Source organism: Electrophorus electricus, chromosome 18 (genome assembly GCF_013358815.1).
Source record: "Electrophorus electricus isolate fEleEle1 chromosome 18, fEleEle1.pri, whole genome shotgun sequence".
NCBI classification, from domain to species: domain Eukaryota; kingdom Metazoa; phylum Chordata; class Actinopteri; order Gymnotiformes; family Gymnotidae; genus Electrophorus; species Electrophorus electricus.
This window is the reverse complement of record NC_049552.1, coordinates 14,526,780-14,549,941: the sequence shown is the minus strand read 5'-3', so window position 1 is coordinate 14,549,941 and position 23,162 is coordinate 14,526,780. Positions and strand designations below refer to the sequence as shown.

Genomic DNA, 23,162 nt, shown 5'->3' with positions numbered 1-23,162 from the left:
CCAACTACTCTGAGAGCACAGTAGTACAGAGCTGTATCTGTGAGCAGTAGTCCACTGGTAGTAAGTTCAGTAGAGCTTTCTGTTGTTGTTGCCTCAAGCCAGTGGTCAGCAGGAGTGCTCTTCTGACCCTTGTAGGACTTTGCACCTTGATGCAGTAAATATTGTGGTGCTATGTTACCTGTCCTGTCCTGTCTGTACCAGTACAGATAAATGTAAGTGCTGGTTGACTCATATGAACATGTGAAAGTCACAGTTTTAGTTTCTTACTTTACAATGTTTGTGTCTTCCTTGCTTGGCCCAATCGTATCTGCATACACACCTGTATTATGGAAGAGTGGAAAGAAAAATGTATGAAAAAACTATATTTAAACAGATTTAGAAGGTAAATAAAGACATTACCATCTGCATGTTCAATGACATGAATATTAGTTTTGCGATAACCATGAATGACCTGATGCCACAGTGACTGTCAGTAGTATGTATCTCCACATGTGCAGTAGGCTGTATAGCTGAGCCATTTTGGAGCACAGCTCTGTGAGGATTCTCTGTGTAATAGTGATGTATGTTCTGAGCACTTCACCTGAGGAAATACGTCCCTGGAAACCCACACAGGATGTGTATCTGTTACACCACGACTTTCTCATTTTAGACCAGCCACAGTAAATGTAAACTGAACCCCAGTATACTGTTTTTCACTGAGCCACTGAAGGTCAATGAGATAATGACACTTGTCCTTGCATGTATATATAAGCCATCATATAGACATGAAGACTGTGTGGATTTATAAGACTATTTTGTGGCTGTCATATTTTCATTTTGGCATTTTATATTATTCAAGAATTGTGAGGTCGTATTACTCAGATGGACATTGAAGTAAAGGATGTTTTCTCCTGTGAAAGTGCTAAAGATTTGTGGTTCATACACTGACTAATCCAGCTAGGCTTAGTGATTCCTCTGTTTGATGTTTCAAAGTGGACATCAGAGCACAGTAGTACACAGCAGTCAATCACATGCATCTTCTGAATCCTCAAAGGAACAGAACTGGATTTGGAATCCAGATTTTCACTAAATTTTGCTTTAATCTCAAGTTCGGTGTGCCCTTGTCCAAATGTTAAGTTCATTAGAACAAACTTTGGAAATCCATGCCTCTGTTGCTTGTACCAGAGGAGACATGGTGATTGATCTTCAGTGTTGTACTCACACTTTAAAACTGCTGCATCTCCTTCAATGGCAGTCATTAATTCCTCAGATTGTTAAATATAGTCACATCCCCTGCAGACTGAAAAACTAAGAAGTGTTAACTGCAGCAAAAGAATGACTACAGTAATGCAATTTGTCCTCTTTTCTAACCATTCACTCCAGTGTTCAACTCTCTTACCAGAAAGAAAATTGTACTAAAGTGTACTGCTTTTAGTCCAGTATTATATTGCTAAGAATATGAAAATTAGCTCAGTGTTTTTGCTCTGAAAACGTTGTCTTGATTTGCACTGTTTCTTAGGAGCCCGACCTCTGAGCTAATAGTCAGCTGCCCTCCTGTAATTCTCAATTCACTATTGCCCTCTTGTGTTGATCAAGCACATTGTCCTAGTTCAACAAATTTGGACAGACCATTATACAATTGTAGAAAGTATTGAATTTCTTTAACATTTTGGAGCTTCCAAATATATCATCAGACACATATGTCACACATGTAGACATTCAGAGATTCAGGCTTCTGAACAGCATTCACAGTACAGTAGTACACTGCAGAGTTTCTGGATCTTCAATGACTTGATGAGGAATTAAATTAATTTGCTGAGGTGTCAACATGAGTATCAAATCTTTCTCTGCTAAATCTTTTTGACTTTTACCAACACTGAATCTTTACAGTGTGATCTGAAAGACATTGTCATGTTTTTGTTCAAAAGTATTTCTCTACATCTAAAGCATAAATACAGTTTGAATGGCTACATTTTCTTCATCAGACATCACTTATGCTTCTTTATGTTCTACAGAATTTTTATTCAAACGTTACAAACTAGATAAATAACAACATAACAATATAACAACATTAGTTGCTCTTCTTCAAGAATATTTGCAGTGAAGTGTGAGCAGGATATACATTTTAAAGGGTTCATGCATAAACTATAAATTTTTAAATAAACTAATTAATATATCATATCTTTCTAATTCTTATTGAAAGTTCTTATTGAACTTTCTAACACAGTACTGATTTAAAAATTAATTCTATTAGAATATATGTATTTATTATTTTTAATAGTTAACTAAAAATAGTTAAATAGTTTAAACATCTGAATATATTATTTGTGGTATCTGTAAGTTTAACGTTTAAATTTGACAAAAACAACTTTCTTTTTTTAGAAAATCCTTAGTTCTCTTCATACAATGGCTTTAATTTTCTTCTTGCATTAAAGCAAATCAATACATTTATTCACATCTCCACAGGTTTTTGTATAGTGTAGCTGGGTTTCCTCTCACTGTGGGCTGCAGGGCACAGTAGTACAGTGCAGAGTCTGATACTGCAGCAGAGGAGATCTGCAGATCCACACGCTTGACACTCTTATGAAGGTGACCAGACAGACGAGGATCAGAATCAGATGTTTGATTTTCTCGATATTCCGCCACTAAAACAATGAACTGAGGCTTTGAATTGGAATATTGACGATACCACAGCAGAGAGGCTGTATTGGCAGTGTAGCTGTAGTTACAGGAGAGTCTAACTGCTTGGTCCTCTTTAAAACTGACTGTAGTAGATAAAGAGGTGATGCTGTCCTGTGTGCTGTCACCTGAAAAAGGTCTTCAGTTAGTCATATGGACTGATTCAAATCAGATTAATGATTAATCCAACATGTTCATACTGAAGGTAGTAACATAATATTTAACAATACATAATATTTACAACATGTAAACAAATGTAACATGTTAACATGTAAATAAGGACAATATGTTAAATGGAAGCAGAGTCTTACCTGTGAGTACCGTTAAAAGCATAAATAAACAGAGAAACATTGTGTTGCACTTTGCCCTCTGTCTTAGAACTAACTAATGTCTCACATTGACATTCTTTCTGTACACCATAGTTCAGCTGCTCCTCCTTTTCCATTTAGTAACCAATGAGAGAGCAGGAAGCCCAGAATAAAACCCCAATTATCTAGATCATCCACATGACTCTGTAGAGTCTGTTTAGTTTGTTTGTTTAGTGTATTTCTGATCAAAAGTTTAGATTTTTTTGTCAAGTAGAGTTAGACTCTTGGGGACTCCAGCAGGTGCCAGTTAATTCTTTGTTTCCTGTGTTTAATGATATGATGGATTTCATAGTACCATTTGAATGATGTAGATCATTTGTTTGTTGCTTTCTGTAGTGGCTCAAACAACAGACTCATACAGTGCACTATGCACTTTCAAAGTGAATTCTTATGTATCACTACCTGTGTTTAATTTCTCTTATGCAGTCTTTAAGTCTTTTTGGTGGCTCCTGTGTCAAACTGGATCACAGAAATCAATCACAAACAGGCTTTGTAACTTTATAGTTGTTTATGTTGTAAACATTACATTTAAAGAACATTTCTTACTTGCAAGTTATCTTCCCTTTAGTCCAAAATAATTTGTTTTATAATGTTCTTTTTCCATCAACAAAGTTATCAGAATTGTGTGAACCCCAGTGTAACCGATTATCGCTCTTCATGAAAAACCTCAGTATCCTGATCCTGGTTTGGTCCAGTTTGATCAGCGCAAATCACACCTGTAAGAAAATGCAATAAACATAATTAACTGAATTTTGAATCTGTGGTTCTTAAACAAATTGTTCAAATTCATAGGCAGTACCTGATGCCATAATTTAAACCAGGAGGAATTGTGTCTCCATTGTGAATTTGTTCAAACTGTATCAGCAGAGGGTATAAGCTGTTGCTTTTATATGGATCATTTTAATGGCATTGCACTGGCACTTGGTATCAGTATTGCAGTGTGATTTACAAATACTGGGTGTGTCCATCATCAGCCATTGTATACTAAACCAGGATGTATTCAGAATCTTCAAATATCCTCCACCAGAAATTCACCAAAAATGGGTATAATTTGTACCTTGAGCATAGGCTACTTTCTATTTTAATCAAATGCCCAGGTACAAACAACTACAACTAACCCGATTAAGCCTCACCTTACATCATTGTGCATTCAAAACATTCATATAAACTGATCTACACTTGCACTTGACCTTTTGATCAAATGCTGATTTAACAGAGAAGAATTTTGTGTGAGGGATCATTTTTACTTTTTACTAGTTCAAAAATACAGGGACAGGATAAAATAATTAAAAAAATAGCAAACCACTAAATATTATTTAAAGATTTCACAGCTATGATAAAAGTCATTCCTCCGAGTTATCAATGGTGCATCATTACTGCATCTCTTACATGTCACATACATGTAAAGTTCTTAAATCTTTTACTTTATCTACACATTTCTTAATCTTCTGAATACATGAACACTACTGTGTACAGCAAATCATACACCTACTACTGAATGAACCGATCTCACCATGTTCACTACACTTTGAATTGACATGGATATTTGTCAAAAGAATGACTTGAAAAAAAAAAGTTAGTAGAACTTATACTAGTTAATAGTTAATTATAAATGTTTGTTAAAATTTGTTACCCACTTGCCAATTGCAAAGAACAGCAGTTTGTAGCAGAAGCATAGAAATCTGAAACTCAAAATGCATTCTAAGTTATGTTGAAACAAACAGTTTCAAATACAAAAACCCAAGAGTATATAATTGTCTTTACCTCAAATCAAAAAGTCAGATGTGTGTGCTATCATAGAGACATGTGAAGAGATGTATAGATATGTGTGTGTGTGTGTGTGTGTGTGTGTGTGTGTGTGTGTGTGTGTGTGTGTGTGTGTGTATTGAGGTTGGAGAAATGCAGCTCAAGAGAATCACCCGTCTAAGGACTTTTAATAAACATTAATTCTACATTCATTCCGTGGTGTTTGGATGTATTACAAACTGCACATTCAATGCATTCACTAAATAAGTCTTTGGTGATGCAATTAATCCTGATCAAAGACACCTGGATGACAGAGCATATCAGTACAACACTTCTGAAAAGTTTCCAAAATTAAGTCTTTACTGCAGCAATATTCCTGTTACCAGCTTCCATGAAAGTGTAATAAGTGTCTTAGTATAAGTAGTAGCTCAGTGGTTAAGGTTCATGATTTGTAACTGGAAGGTTGTTTGTACAAGTCCCAGCACAACCAGGTTGCCCCTGAGCAAGACCCTTAACCCTTAATTGCTCAAGTTGCATTGGATAAAGGTCTCAGCTAAATGCCGTAAATGTATTGGGCTTCGGTGCTTGGTGGATTAAATGGTAGAGTTTCCATGCAAGATGTAATGATTCAAAGTAAAAAATATCTTGAAACAGAATCTTACATATTCAAATACTGTATGAATTGAATAAATTGGTTGAGAATATTTTCATGTAAAGTATGACAAGATGATTAATAACTTCTGTTATACAATAAGATTTTGTTGAGGCTGTTGAGTTTTAACTGAGAGTAGTAACATGATATTTATCAATACATTTCTCTCAAGTCACATAGCTAAGAATAAGTCCCTCATGTTAACCAAAATAAAAGATGATCAGCCTGCATACAGAGACACTTATGTGCTGTCGAGTTATGTAAATATATTATGTTCTGATGTATATGCGTTGGATTATATGTTATATACATGGTGTAAAACCTTTTATGTATGTTATATGACTGGCCCTTGATGTTTTTCGTGCTATTTCCCTGTCTCTGTCTCTGTCTCTCTCTCTCTCTCTCTCTCTCTCTCTCTCTCTCTCTCTCTCTCTCGCTCCTGGAGCAAGTCAAAGTGTGCCATATAATTGATATATGGCCAGAGTTACGGTGAGGTGGGTGGAGCTTCCCCTTTGATCTCAGTCATTTTTTCAGTTTCACCAATCCAAGCTAGAGTGGTGCAATTGTTGCCATGACTTGGAGTGGAAGCTCCCATGCTGGAGTCTCCATGATAAATGCAACAGTCAGTGACTGGACCTTTACCTTCACCCCAGAGTAGTGTGTTTGTTAACGATGGTCATGCAGTCACATGGTGTTTAGACACTGGAATTGGTGGGTTAATCACAGGACATAATAAACATAGTTAAAAGGTGTCATCTACATTCGTTATCTTCTAGAAGCTTTACATAACCAGTGATTGGTAAAGGTGTCAGCATTATACACAAAGGTACAATTTACAATGTCATGTTATAATTGAGCAAACGCGGGAGGTTTAAAAATATTTCATCATCAGGTTTCTGGTTTTGTGCAGTTTCTGTGCAGTGTGACATATCTTCCTTTCAATAGTGTCTGTAGGAAAGTAGCATGACACAGAAACTGATTCTGCAGAAGACAGTTTAGAATTATTTTAGAAAATTTGTGAATTTGGTGTTTGACTTGCAATGCAACACCCAAAGGCTGGACTGTAATGTTATATGACTTAAACCCTGCTGAAGTTTACTTTGTAAATTTAAAATCCTTCAAATCTGGTTCTCTTTCTTACTGTCCAGTTTCAGTACCAGTTCAAATCTACATAAAGTAATTGATCTAAGAGCTACACATCTGAACATGATATCATACAGACATGTTTTCTTCCTGAAAAGAAGCAAAATAGCTGATTATTCACTGACCCTGTACTTGCAGGAGAGAGTAACAGGATCACCCTCGAGACACGTTTTACTGTTTCTAGTGGATCAATTTTCTGTGTTGAGATCTCTCCTGGGTAAAATAAAAATGCAAAGAGAAATCTTTTGTAGTCTTTAAAATAAACATTCAACAAAATTGTCACACAAAATAATTTGAATTTATTTGGAATTATTTCTTGATTTCTGTACATGTATTATGTTAAAAAGACTCACCTAAAAGAGTCATTAGGTGAGAAGATACAAAGAACAGCATGATGATGGAGATGTGAAGTGCGTGAAAGCAAAAGCTGAATGGGATTCATGTACTTTTCTACTGAGGTACAGAACTCCACCCTTATGCATCCTCACGCTGCTCATCACAATGTGTTTCTCTCAAGTGCCATTTGATCATTTTTTATATTGGTTATCCTTCACTTTGCAAAATATACTAGTCAGAATAATGATGAAGAGAACTTTATAATCACCTTATAAAGCAGAGATAATGAAGATATACTGTAGAACTATGTAAATACACTGTATGCATTTACTGATTTACATGGGATCATAAATATGAGGGATGTTGCATTTGGTACATTTGTTGCATTTTTGGTTATTTTTGAATTCATGCATCGTCCAGGCACTTTAATCTCTTTTGGGAAGTTGATCTTGAGCACATTTTAATTAAATTAAATCTGAAAGCATTTATGTCATTGACAAAGCCAAGCAGCAGAATGGCTAAACAGCTTGAGACAACACATAAATTAATCTCTAGTCAGACAGTGTGTTGTAGTGCAGAACCCTTATTATTTATTTCACAAAAGATTTGTAGACTTTACAATTTACTACTTTTAAAGTTACTGCTTTAACTTGTGTGTCAACACTGATCCTGATTTGCTTATTTAAAGTAATATGCAACCCACTGAAAAAGGTCTGTTCAGTTTTTTTTATGATGTTAAATATAGTCTGTTCATTTAGATTATTTTTGTTTTTTCTATTTTTTTAAGTGAACAGTGCTTTGCTGTCAATGACTTCACTTGATAAAATGTTTAAAGTAATAAGTGTGTCATACAAAAATGTATCTGTTCAAAGGCCTTTTTATCTTAACCCCCCAACCACAAGAAGCCTTTTTTCCAGGTGTTACTACATTCAATAACACCACTGTGGTTTAGATGCTCCTCAGGATCAAAGCAATTATTATGTGTATCAGTTTTTGTAAAGCCTCTCAGAGACTTTATATCACTGGGTGTGAAGAGCACAATAGTAGAGAGCTGTGTCTGCCAGAGTTAGTCCACTAATAGTGAGCTGAGTGGATGTGTCAGAGGTGACTGATGAAAAATGTTGGTCTGATGTGTGTTGATAATTACTAGCTGATCGAGCACCTTTATACAGTAAATACTGTGGTGCTTTGTTAGGATACTGTCTGTACCAGTAAAGATCAACATATTGATTAGTTGAATCATATGAACATTCCAGTGTAACAGGTTTTCCCTCATGGTGAAAAAGCTCAATGTCCTGATTCTGTTTTGGACCAATTTGATCAGCACAAAACACACCTGTAAGAAAAATGTGAGAAAAAAACAGCCAATTAAAATATTTTAGAAATTGTCGATCTCTATAAAAAGTTCAACCAAATTCATAGCCAGTACCTGATACTACAATGTAAGTAATTAGGAAGAATCTTTCCATTGTGAATATGATCAAACTGAATCAGTAGTGTGTTGAAGCTGTTATTGCTCTAATGTTGATATGTGCTACTGTGAGTCTCTCTGCTCTGAGTGCAGTTATGAAAACTACAACAGGAACTTCCTGTCCTGGAGAACAGCTCCGCTGGGCGTTCTGACAAACATTAAAACAATAATGAGATAGAAATTCAATTTTCATAGCTGACATTTCTACAATTATGTAAATGACACATTATCCAAAGATCGAACTAATGCAAAACCTGTTTTAAAGACAAATAGCATGATGTTTTGTTTGTTCATAGACTCTTTAATTCTAAAATATTATTAATCATTTAATTTGCTAATTTGTGTATAATAGACTGTTTAGTACCAATTAGTTGTTAAGGGGATAAAAGTTTAATTGGTCTCCAGAAGAAAGAAATCGAGGAGAAAATTGTATACTGTTATGGAGATGTGTGTGTGTGTGTGGGTGTGTGTGGGTGTGTTTGTGTGCATGTGTGTGTGTGTGTGTGTGTGTGTGTGTAGGTATATTAAGTTTGGGGTTATACAAAGCAACAGTATCAAATATGTCACGTTTGGAGATGTACAAGGATGCGGGGAGGAGGCACAATGAAACAGATGTTTATTTAACATGTAACACTTAGCACACTTGTTATCTTCCAAACACTGACGAGACTTATATACATATGACAGTTACATACAACAAGTATCAGCTGAATGACACGAGAGGGCATGACAACAGACACACACACACGTACAGACGGAGAGGTTTGCGGGGGGCGGGGGGGAGGCGTACCATGACAAAACACCTCTAGTGATAACAAAAACTCTGACTGAATCATTAGTATAAGATTATATTCTTGTAAAGCATGAAACAATAATGAATATTCCATATTATGGGTGACACTCACAAAGTCACATTTGTGTGTATGCACCTTATCTATTCTTATATTTCTGCTTTTTTATTTTTAATTAAACTTAATTTTTAATGTTAACTACAAATTCATATTAACCAAAAACCTGATGTGTTTTACATTCATTCAGTAGTGTTTGAATGAATTCTGCACTCAATATGTAGCCATTTTCATTTAAAGCACTATGCACTTTTAAAATGCAAGACTAATCACCAACAGGCTTACATGAGGTTGTTAGTTTATCATTTATTTAGTATGTATTTATGTACTATGACACACTATGACCATGCCAAACTCAGCTTTTGAAGTTTGCCTGAAGGGAGTCTGAGTAGATAAACATGTTTTGATCATGGTATATTATTCTTCCTTTTATCAGAGGAGCCTTTTTGCCTCACCAGCATGGTGTCCAGATCCCCTGGTTTCTATCCACTCTGGTCACTATAGATCACAGAATAAATGCAGATACACAGCACTGATACACTGTGAAGGTTATTCTTAATCCTATCCTGCATGACTGTTAATACTGATAAAACATGTATGTTAAACCATTAGGCTTCATAATGGAACAGCTTTGCAGTCACTCAGAGTTTGTTAGTGGAATTCTAGGAAGAATAATGATAAATTAAACCACAGGTCTGAGAACAGCACATTAACTTTGTAGCTCTGATAACATGTAGTATTACAGCTTAGGCACTGAGAAGATAAATATATTCCTGAAAATGAAATGTACTGTATTCCTGAAAAGAAAGGAGGACTGTATTCATGCTATGTTTATGTGTTATGATACACTTTGACCATAAAAAAAACAAAAAACAAACTTTGCAGTTTTTCTGGAGGGTGTTTCTGAATAAAAGCATGCTTTTTGAGCATGGTATATTTTTTTCCTTTTATCAAGAGAAACTTGTGTGCTTAATCATGGAGGGAATCATGGTGGCCATGAGCCCTGGTGGTGGAGGGTCTGAGCCCAGAACATAAATTCTGCCTTGTGCCTGTACATGATGTGTGGATACTCTGGATCTCCTGGTAGTGGGGCTCTGATGTGTGGATACTCTTTAACTCTTGAACAGGTAAAGTTTAATGATTCTGATATTACTCTACTGTAAATTAATTAGACACCATAACACTGAATTTGGATACATATACTGTATATAAGGTTAAAATTATCAATTTAAACTGAAATTATTTCATTGGTTTGAGCTAAGTGTAAAAATTATTTTTCTCAAGTTTCTTGATTTTGAATAGTGTCCTGCCTTATTGACACTAGTGTTTTTAAGCAGTGTGGTACAGTGTAGAAAATGAAATGTTTTATTTGAACTCGTCAAGTTCAAAGCAAATATTAATTGTATCAGTTTTTGTAAAGCCTCTCAGAGACTTTATATCACTGGGTGTGAAGAGCACAATAGTAGAGAGCTGTGTCTGCCAGAGTTAGTCCACTAATAGTGAGCTGAGTGGATGTGTCAGAGGTAGTCGATGAAAAACGTCGGTCTGATATGTGCCCAGTACTCGGACTTGATCGAGCAGGTTTATACAGTAAATACTGTGGTGCTTTGTTAGGATGCTGTCTGTACCAGTAAAGATCAACATATTGATTAGTTGAATCATATGAACATTCCAGTGTAACTGATTGTCCCTCTTCATGAAAAACCTCAGTATCCTGATCCTGGTTTGGTCCAATTTGATCAGCACAAAACACACCTGTAAGAAAATGCAATAAACATATTTAATTGAATTTTGAATCTGTGGTTCTCAAACAAATTGTTCAAATTAATAGGCAATACCTGATGCCATAATGTAAACCAGGAGGAATTGTGTCTCCATTGTGAATTTGTTCAAACTGAATCAGCAGTGGGTACAAGCTGTTGTTTTAATGAGGATCATTTTAATGGCATTACACTTGTGCTTGGCATCAACATTGGAGTGTGATTTACAAATATTGGGCGTGTCCATCATGAGTTATTTTACACTAAACCAGGAAGTATACAGAATCTTCAAATATCCCTCACCATAAATTCACCAAAATGGGTATGATGTGTAGATTGAGCATAGGCTACTTTCCGTTTTAATCAAATGCCCAGCTACAAACAACTACAACTAGCCTGATTAAGCCTCACCTTACATCATTGTGCATTCATATAAACTGCTTTACACCTGCACTTGACCATGCTGATTTAACAGAATTGTGTGTGAGGGATAATTTTTATTTTTTACTAGTTCAAAGACACAGGGACTGCATCCAATAATTTAAAAAATGGCAAACCACTAGATATTATTTAAAGAATTCACAGCTATGATAAAAGTCATTCTTCAAGTTATCAATGGTGCATCATTAGTGCATCTCTTACATGTCACATACCTGTAAAGTTTTCTTTTACTTTATCTACACATTTTCTTCATCTTCTGAATACATGAACACTACTGTGTACAGCAAATCATACACCCACTACTGAATGAACTGATCTCAGCAAGTTCACGACTCTTTGAACTGACATGAATACATGTCTGTCACAAGAACAATTAGAAATATTTTGCTAATATTTACATATACTGATAATTATAAATATTTGTTAAAATTTGTTACTTACTTGTCAATTGCAAAAAACAGCAGTTTGTACTAGAAACACAGAAATCTGAAGCTCACAATACATTCTAAACTATGTTGAAACAAACATCAGTTTCAAATATAAAAATCTCAAAAGTACATCATTGTTTTTACCTCAAATCAAAAAAAGTCAGGTGTGCGTTAGCCGTTGGCTGGAGGAAGACTAAGGGGTTATCATGTTGCAAGATGCGAGTTCGGACATCAGAAAATAAAGAGAGGAATTGATCTATGAGAGCAGTTAAGTCAGCCTGAGGTGCAAGGGAAAGGCCAGACAACTTTTCCGGATAGGCTTGCAATGCAAGGGAATTGGGGGGATGGGCACAAGGTAAGCAATTCCAGCCAAGATGCAGGTCATCTTGCTCGGGGGAATATTCACTGGTCACTGTGGTGGTAACTACTGGAACAGACACAGGGGAAGGGGTCTATACAGTAGCAAATTGATCTGAGTTAGGTGAGTGTTGGCTTTTACATATGACTCTGAGCCAATAGTCAGCTTCCCTCCCTTAATTGTCATTTCACTATTGCCACCTTGTGATTGATCAAGCACATTGTCCTAATTCCTTAGACCATTATAAAATTGTAGAGAATATTGAATTTCTTTAACATTTTGGAGCTTCCAAATAGAAGATATTCAGAGATTCAGGCTTCTGAACAGCATTCGTGTAGCCTGTTGTCACAGTGGACTTCACAGTACAGTAGTACTTTGTTTCTGGATCTTCAGTGTCTTGATGAGGAATTCAATGAATTTGATGAGGTGTCAACATGAGTATCAAATCTTTCTCTGTTAAATATTTTTGACTTTTACCAACACTGAATCTTTTTAGTGTGATCTGAAAGACATTGTCATGTTTTTGTACAAAAGTATTTCTCTACATCTAAAGCATAAATACAGTTTGAATGGCTACATTTTCTTCATCAGACATCGCTTATGCTTCTTTATGTTCTACAGAATTTTTATTCAAACGTGTTACAAACTAGATAACAACATAACAATATAACAACTAAATAACAACATAACAATACAACAACATTAGTTGCTCTTCTTCAAGAATATTTGCAGTGAAGTGTGAGCATGATATACATATTCAATGGTTTGTGTATAAATAATAAACTAATTAATCTCTCCCCTCTTCTTATTGAACTTTCATTTTAACACAGTACTGATTTTAAAAGTACTGAATTTTTTAACAATCCATATATGAATAGAAGCACATGTGTAAAAAGTTCAGAGGTTCATGGTTCTCAACAGCATTAGTGCAGCCTGGTGTCACAGTGGACTTCACAGTACAGTAATACACTGCAGTGGCAGACACACAGGTTCTGGATCTTCAGGGGAAATTAGGAAAGTTTGATGGACATCAAATCAAATCTTTCTCTGCTAAATCCAGGGTCCTTTATTTATACTGAATCTTTTTAGTGACCAGCAAGACATTAATATCTTATTGCTTTTATACAAAAGTATTGCTCTACATCCAAACCATAAAGGCAATTTAGAATGACTACCTTTTATTCAACAGACTTCATTTATGTTTCATTATGTTTTATAGAATCTTCATTAACATTTATTACAAATTAAATAAACAACAATATACATTAGTTGGTCTTCATCAGAACAGAAAACTAAAATCATTACATTTCTATTTTTTTACCAAAAATGTGTGCTGTGAAGAGATATGTGAGCATTATATAGATTTTCATTGTTTTTAGCATAAACAATTAATTAATCAGTTCTCCTGTTCCTGTTCCCCTTATGGTGGATTGATTCTGGTACAGTACTGATTTAAAACTTCACTTTCTGGCAACATTAGAGATGCTGAAACTTATAGACTACTGCCACCTTATGACAGGTGTCTTACTTACAATTTAACATTTTACAATTTCATATTCTCACTGAATAAATATCGGTGCATGCTATTAGAATATATGTATTTATTATTTAAATAGCTTATATAGAAATAGTTAAATAGTTAAAAAATCTGAATATATTATTTGTGGTATCTGTAAGTTTGACATTTACATTTAATTTTTTTTTTAAATCCTTAGTTCTCTTCATTCAATGGCTTTAATTGTATTCTTGCATTAAAGCAAACAAAGACATTTATTCACATCTCCACAGGCATCCACAATAAAGTTTATTCACATCTCCACAGGTTTTTATACAGTGAATGATGTTTTCCTGTCACTGTGGGCTGCAGGGCACAGTAGTACAGTGCAGAGTCTGATACTGCAGCAGAGGAGATCAGCAGATCCGCACGCTTGACACTAATATGAACGTGAGCAGACAGACGAGGATCAGAATCAGCTGTTTGATTTTGTCCATATTCCGTCACTATAACAAGGAACTGAGGCCATGAATTGGAGTATTGGCGATACCACAGCAGACTGGCTGTATTCCCAGTGTAGCTGTAGTTACAGGAGAGTGTAACTGTTTGGTGCTCTTTAAAACTGACTGCAGAAGATAAAGAGGTGATGCTGTCCTGTGTGCTGTCACCTGAAAAAGATCTTCAGTTAATCACAAAAACTGATCCAATACAGATTTATGATTTCTTAAACAGGTTTATACTGAAGGTAGTAACATAATATTAACAATACATAAATATTTACAACATGTAAACATATGTAATATATGAACATGCAAATAAAGAATATATGTTAAATGGAACAAAAGTCTTACCTGTGAGTACCGTTAAAAGCATAAATAAACAGAGAAACATTGTGTTGCACTTTGCCCTCTGTCTCAGAAGTAACTTAGATGTCTCTCATTCTTTCTGTACACCATAGTTTAGCTGCTCCTCCTTTTCCATTTAGTAACCAATGAGAGAGCAGGAAGCCCAGAATAAAACCCCAATTATCTAGATCATCCACATGACTCTGTAGAGTCTGTTTAGTTTGTTTGTTTAGTGTATTTCTGATCAAAAGTTTAGATTTTTTGTCAAGTAGAGTTAGACTCTTGGGGACTCCAGCGGGTGCCAGTTAATTCTTTGTTTCCTGTGTTTAATGATATGATGGATTTCATAGTGCCATTTGAATGATGTAGATCCTTTGTTTCTTGCTTTCTGTGGGGCTCAAACAACAGACTCATACAGTGCTTTCAAAGTGAATTCTTATGTATCACTATCTGTGTTTAATTTCTATTATGCAGTCTTTAAGTCTTTTTGGTGGTTCTTGGGTTAAACTGGATCACAGAAAAGCCTAATCACAAACAGGCTTTGTAACTTTATAGTTGTTTATGTTGTAAACATTACATTTAAAGAACATTTCTTACTTGCAAGTTATCTTCCCTTTAGTCCAAAATAATTTGTTTTATAATGTTCTTTTTCCATCAACAAAGTTATCAGAATTGTGTGAACCCCTTTACGGTTTACCTTTCTATTAAGCAGAACTGATATTATTTAAATTATTTCCACCATGTTTAAAATATGTAATTCCTCTCCTGTTGCATTCATACAAGCCAATTGTGATGACCCAAGTGCCGCAGCGCAAGGAGTAGGATGCAGAGACCTCTCTCGACGCAGACAGACATGTATTAATGTAATAATCAAATGATGAACAATCGTTCGATGAACAATGGCAGAGACAACATGAGTCTGGTTATACGGTTACAATGGCAAAGGTGTTTGTGTGCCACACTCCATACAGATGTTACTGCATTAGAACTGGACAGCAGCTCTCACTGTGATGCACTCGTATCTGTGAGCAGTAAATATGTATCAAATGTACAGCAGCAAGGTAAATGTTTCTGGTACAGTGGGAGGTAAATGTACATCTATGTTCCATCTCTTAAGACAATGTGTCAACATTATTTCATCTATTCGTCCAAATCTCATCTGTGTACCTGCACTAGTTTATTCTGCTAAAGCTCTCTTTGTGTGGGAAGAGGTTTTTGTGGATTGTATCTAGATTCCCTTTCACTGTGGGCTCCATGGACCTGTAGTACAGTGCAGAGTCCGATACTGCAGCAGAGGAGATCTTAAGATGTAAATGTATTTTGCTGTTTTCAATTACACCGAATAATCAAGGAAGATGAGAGGCCGTACTATAAATAAGTGGAGAAATTAAAACTATAAACCCTGTTCTAGATCTGGGATACAGGCGATACCACTCCAGAGCATTATTTGTTTCACTGTATTTGCACGTAAAATAACCATCCCTCTCTGAGACATGCTTTTCTGCTGAGTCTCTGCTGAGATCTCTCCTGGGAAAAGATTTTAAAAATTCAATAAAATATTTGTTGATATTTTGGAATTTGCAGTATTCAGCATACATTTTCATTGAGATAAATAAATATTCAACATAAATTGACAAATTACTTAATTATTAAAACTTGCACTCAAGATAAACTCACCTAAAAGGAGTGACACTATGAGAAAAGTTACAGAGCCGCATGATGATGGTGAGTGAAAAACCAAAGCTGAATGGGATTCGTGAAGTTTTCTACTGAGGTAAAGAGCTCCACCCTTACACCACCTTGCATTGCTCATCACAATATGATTCTCTCAAGTCCTGACATGTTCGGCTTCTGTCACACTGAAAGACAGATCAGATGCTCGCAGATTGATCCAGGCAAACAAATCTAAAAGGACAAATCCAATCCATAGTCGAGGGGCAGGCATGGGTAATACAACAGGAACAAATAGAAATATCCAAGAAAAGCAAAAATCCAAGATAGAAGAAGACACGAGCAATTGTCAAAACACAGAAGTCAGGAAAATAATGCTCGATATGCATTAAGAACTACTTGGCAATACTTAAAGAGAAAAGGACGACGAAGTGTATAAATAGGCTACATAAATGGGCAACAGGTGCAGGTACTAATATTCCAGGGATGAGCATCTCCATGGAGGATTCTGGAACATGTAGTTCATGAAGGTTCTGACGGGCTGCATGACAGTTTCACGTGTTAGCAATACAATTTTTATATGTTATGTGGTTTTAGAATACTGCCATAATCCTTTCTCACACACAAATAACAATTTCCTCTGCTTTTCTGCTTTTTGTTTTTCTGATGTACTTTGCTGTTGATTTCTGGGCTTCTTCTTGCTCATTTTGTTCTTTTTTTGTGTGTCCAGTATCATCTAGAGAAGGATGGGCTTCCCCGTTGAGTCTTGATCCCTCTCCAGATTTCCTCCTCACACTCTTAAGGAGTTTTTCCTGCAACAGCAGCCTTTGGCTTGTGTACTGCAATCTTGGACACAGACATTTGTGAAGCTGATTTGTGAAAACTCCTGTTTTGAAAAACACTACATAAGTATATTTTGATTGATTGATGTGATTGATTGCATGTTAGGAACTACACTCATTTTCAACAGTGCAACACACAGTACCACTACCATGTCAGTGCTACATCTACTGAGAGTAGTGGCTTGTAAACTGAGCACAGCATCACATATAATTACAAGTGGCCAGTGTGGGTGTAGGGTGGTTGTTTCTAATGAAGTTTAACACTCACCCTACACCTTGTATTGGGTGACTGTATATTTAGCAATCTAAAATAAATTCTCCCTCTTACTTATAGTCTAAGTTTATTTAGATTATTTCTGCTTTTCCTTAAATGAACAGTACTATGCTTCTCCTGCTGTTTTATTTCTACCGATGTATTTCTAACATAACCAATTTGTATACTATAGTCCATTCCTAGCAATAGATCCCCCTTATAAGCTGTCCATTTAACAATATAAAATAATTCTGTTTTAACAGTATTAACAGTCTAACTTTATTTACAATATTTCTTTCCTTAGTGAACAATGTTATGCTTCCACTGTTGTCTTCTGCTGGCAACTTCACTGACAGAATTTTATTTCTTCTAAGAAGTGACTCATATAAAAACATGTCTGTTTGAACATCTTTTTATCTTATTTAACCACCAGAACCCTTTTTTTCCCAGGTGTTTAATACATTCAGTAACACCACTGTGGTTTAGATGCTCGTCAAGTTCAAAGCAAATATTAATTGTATCAGTTTTTGTAAAGCCTCTCAGAGACTTTATATCACTGAGTGTGAAGAGCACAATAGTAGAGAGCTGTGTCTGCCAGAGTTAGTCCATTAATAGTGAGCTGAGTGGATGTGTCAGAGGTAGTTGATGAAAAACGTCGGTCTGATATGTGCCCGGGACTCAGACTTGATCGAGCAGGTTTATGCAGTAAATACTGTGGTGCTTTGTTAGGATGCTGTCTGTACCAGTAAAGATCAACATATTGATTAGTTGAATCATATGAACATTCCAGTGTAACTGATTTTCCCTCTTCATGAAAAACCTCAGTATCCTGATCCTGGTTTGGTCCAATTTGATCAGCACAAAACACACCTGTAAGATAATGCAATAAACATATTTAATTGAATTTTGAATCTGTGGTTCTCAAACAAATTGTTCAAATTCATAGGCAGTACCTGATACCATAATGTAAACCAAGAGGATTTGTGTCTCCATTGTGAATTTGTTCAAACTGAATCAGCAGTGGGTATAAGCTGTTGTTTTAATGAGGATCATTTTAATGGCATTACACTTGCGCTTGGCATCAACATTGGAGTGTGATTTACAAATATTGGGCGTGTCCATCATGAGTTATTTTACACTAAACCAGGAAGTATACAGAATCTTCAAATATCCCTCACCATAAATTCACCAAAATGGGTATGATGTGTAGATTGAGCATAGGAAGTATACTGTGTGTGTATACATTATATGGACAAATGTATTGGAACACCTACACGTTACAACTACAGCCACTTTTATGACATCCCATTCTAAATCTATAGATATTAATAAGGAGTATGTCCCTGTTTTGCACCTGTAACAGCATCCACTCTTCTGGGAAGGATTTCTACAAGATTTTGGAATGTGTGCATGGGAATTTTTGCCAATTGATCCACAAATATTTATATAAAAGTATTTGATTAAATTTATTCTCAGCTTTTTAAATGAATGGGCCACATGGTACTGTAATGATATACAATCTAAAACTGTGGCAAAGATTTGGAAGCTGTTTAAAAATGACATTGTTATTCGTTAAAATAATTTTGAAGAACAATGGACAATATTTTTAAACTGTTATGTCGGGTGATAAAGCATAGCTGCAGCCAGTAATGTGTGTGTGTGTGTGTGTGTGTGTGTGTGTGTGTGTGTGTGTGTGTGTACAAAAACCCTCATTCATGCTTCTTACAAATTAAATAACAATATACATTAGTTGCTCTTCATCAGAAAAGAAAACTAATGTAATTTAATTTTTATCAAGAATGTTTGCAGTGACGTGTGAGCATCATATACATTTTCATTGTTTTAGAATAAACAATAAATTAATTAATAGCACCCCCATTCTCCTTATGGAGCTTTCCTTCTGATACAGTCCTGATTTAAAACTTCACTTTTTGGTGATATTAGACAAGCAGAACCTTACAGAGTGCTGCCACTCTGGTTTTCTGAAGGATGTTTTTGCAGAAATGCATGTTTTTTGAGCATGGGTATATTGTATTTGATTTATTTGTCTAATCATGGAGGGAATCATGGTGACCATGAGCCCTGGTTGTGGAGGTCTGATGATACTCTGGAACTCTTTAACAACAAGGAACAGGTAAAGTGTATTTAACTATACATCATACAATTGTATTTGGATACATATATTATATAGAGGGTTAAAATGTGTATGTCGACCTATGATATCATACAAATAAAACTTCACAAAAATCCTATTTTTAATATTTTTATTGATTTTGTATTCATGCTTCTCTAAAAGACATTGATGTGTTTTATTAGAATATATCACATTATGACATACTATAGTGACTATCAAACATTTCAGTCCTCACTTTTCAGATGCATATTTAAATCATATACATCATGTATATTGTACCTATTTAATCTTATCTGTGTAGTAGGAGGTTTTTGTACAGTGTAGCTAGGATTCCTCACACTGTGGGCACCAGGGCACAGTAGTACAGTGCAGAGTCTGATACTGCAGCAGAGGAGATCAGCAAATCCACTTGTTTCAGATTTTTAGCAACATTGGCAGATAGACGTGGTGGGAGAGGTTCACTTTTAGTTCCACTTGGAAAGATGTAAAGGAGGAATTCTGGTTTGGATTGTGGATATTGTTGGTACCAGTGGAGATTCTCTATAGTACCACTGAACTCTTTATAGTTGCAGGACAGAGTAACATTATCACCCTGAAACACAGCTTCACTGGGGAAAAGTGGTTCTATTGGCTCTGCCATAGAGTCACCTGCCATAGAGAAGAGAACATAAAGTTAACAGGTTTAATTCATGGCATACTTACATAAGTCTGACTATCACGCTGCTCTAACAAGTAACAAGTCTAACACACACTCTGCTCTTTTACCACACAGAATGATTTATCAATCATTCTGCACAGTGATGTAATTCATATAATTTAAACAGTTCAGTCTAAACTCACCCAGTGAAAGCCACACACACAGGAGTGTAATGGTGAACATGATGAGTGGTCTTGTCAGAGTGATAATATTCTGAGATCTTTCTCCACTCTTTTATCCTTTTAGCTCTATGAAGCTTTATGAAGCTCCTCCCCACAACTTTGCATTACAGTCACAACATTTGAGCACCTTTTCTGCTGAATTCTCTAATTCCTTTAGGTGATCTTCATCTAATTAGTACATCAACCGTAAACTAGTTTGATACCAAGTAGCAATTAGATATTTTTAAACATTGACAAAGGCATCTAAGCTTGATCTTCCATTTGTCAAAAGTTTGTCTTTTTATTGGGGGGAGGGGGGCATTTTGAGCATATCTGAATTTTGCGAGGACGTTTACCAAAATGTACTGTGACTACAGCCTTTATGCACCTTTACTGATGAATTCTTGAATTCTTTTTGTGTCCTGGCAAGTGTTTTTGTGGGGGGAATGTTTGTTTATGGGATGTTTTCTTTAAATCATTTGACACTTAACTCATACTTGTACAGTGTAGTTTGCCTACACTATTTGTATACACTAGGTGAAACCAGGTCTGAACAAACATTAAATACAAATAATAAAAGAGGTCAGGGCCTAAGGCTTAAGTTCAAAGCAATAACTCTGCTAGTACTGAGGCCTAAATCAGGGAAACGGATACAATAGATTGTTACGTGCAGTCGCGTTCACACCCTCTGTGTCTATCACTTTCTCACACACACACACACTCATATGCTCAAATCCGCTAGGCCCAACAGAGGACCTGGGCCTACATTTTTTCGGAAATTATTATAGGATAAACAGTGTTGATCAAACAGATATTAATACATAATGAGGTTTGTTTCCAAAAAAAAGGGGGGGGGGGGTTGATAAGAGATGAGAAGGTAAGAAAGAGGACATGGTACTTACAGCCTCAGCTTACATCAGTGTGCTTTCAACACATTCATATGAACTGCACTGCACCAGTGATCCTTTACTGTATCTACACATTTTCTTAATCTGAATACATGAACACTACAGTGTACAGCAAATCATAGGACTATTACTGAATGAACTGATCTCATCATGTTCACCACACTTTGAACTGACATGGTTATTTGTCTGGGACAAGAATGCTATTAAAAGAAACTTCAGTTTCAAATCCAAAACCACAAGGTCACATCATGTTCCTTAACTCAAATCAAAAGGTCAGATGTGTGTGTTGTCATGGAGACATGTAAAGGTTCCCTACCGGTGTCAGTGTGTGTGTTGAGGTTGAAGAAATAAAAAAACTTGCTTTTTGACATTGTTTAGATTATGTGAAAATATTATATTATGATGCCTCGGTTTTGCAACATAAAGAATAAAAATGGATACACAGAACTGCAGTAGGTTTTCAATTAGTTTTATCATCAGAATTTAAGAAGCAAATCACAAATAAATAAACAAATTTGGAGCATAATATCAGGGTGGATTTAATCCAACATAACAAACAAAACAAACAAACCAACCTCTGACATTTACTTCCCTAAAATAAATAAATAAATAAATAAAACAAAGAACATCACAACACAACTTCACTAACGCCCTAACAAGGTAAAAACAAGAGAAAAGGCATAAGAACCCACAGTGTTTCTCATAGTGATCTTCACATACCTGTATCAAGACTGCTCATGATTCCAGCTCTAAGAACCCACAAATGTAATGACTCAAGGCTTCATGCATGTGTCAAATACAAGCCAAAAATGGGCCCATCAAAGAACCTCCTACAAATAGTGTTGAATACAAAGACTTACAGTCCCATCTAAAACAACTAAGTAGAAATGGTGTTAAGTACAAGCTCATAAGCCAAACCTTGCAGCTACCATGACCACCTGGAGTCTACCACTCACGACACCAGTGCGTACTCGACATGAGTATTTATCTAATAGCTGACAAATCTGCTGACTAGTCACAACTCTCAGTCCTAAGTGACAGGAATCAGCCTCTTGTCACCATTCCTGTCAAAACACCACCTCCTGGACAACCTGAAAAAAATAAGACTGAGAATGCAAAAATACACAGAACAGACTCAATATGGCAGTGGCTGTAATATCCATATTGTATGGCTTTCAGTAAATGAAACTTGATCATAAGTCCAAATATTCTTGAATCAAGACAATAGGAGGTAAGGACACATCAGGACAGGCTTGGTGGACAGGTTTGCTAAATGAAGACTTTACTGCAGGAATATTCCTGCTACCAGCTTCCATAAAACCATTTAAGTGTCTGGTGCTTCAATGCAGCGTGCCTGGTGTTTAAATGGTGGATCTTCCATGCAGGATATAACAATTAAGACCAATAAAAGTGAAATAACTTATGAAATAACTTAAGAAACAGAATCTTAAATATTCAAACACTGAATTAATTGAAGAAATTGGTTAAGAATATTTTCATGTAGCGTATCGCACGATATATGACATGAGAAAATTTTGATACTTTTGAGACTGAGACTTCAGCACTGGAAATCAACAGATCTGCACAATTGTCCCCTTCCTTTAGTACTGCTTACACTCCTGGTACTGGGGATTACATTTACAGCATTTAGCTGACACTTTTATCCAAAGCAACTTACAATAATAATTTAGTAATTAGTTCAAATTTAGCCTCATCAACAAAGTAATGAAACTGTGGTCTGGATCTGGAATACTGACGATACCACAGCAGAGAAACAGTTGCAGCAAAGCCATTGTACAGCCAGGAGAGGGTAACAGGATTTCCTTGTAGGACGTTTACAGTAGAAGACACTGGTCCTATTCCCTCTCCATTGACCGCTACTCATTTTGTCTACTCATTTTGTATTTGTCCTGTCCTGTATTTATTATTGTTTATTTAATGACATTT

At 35.7% G+C, this 23,162-nt stretch overlaps 1 gene segment (V, D, J or C); it reads right to left on the bottom strand.

Moving 5' to 3' along the window:
• Window positions 1-19,687: 19,687 nt before the first annotated feature.
• On the bottom strand, window positions 19,688-20,354 carry LOC118242932. The segment is given in 2 exon segments: window positions 19,688-20,097; window positions 20,290-20,354. Coding segments are annotated over 2 exon segments (354 nt in total).
• Between the last annotated feature and the right edge of the window lie 2,808 nt (window positions 20,355-23,162).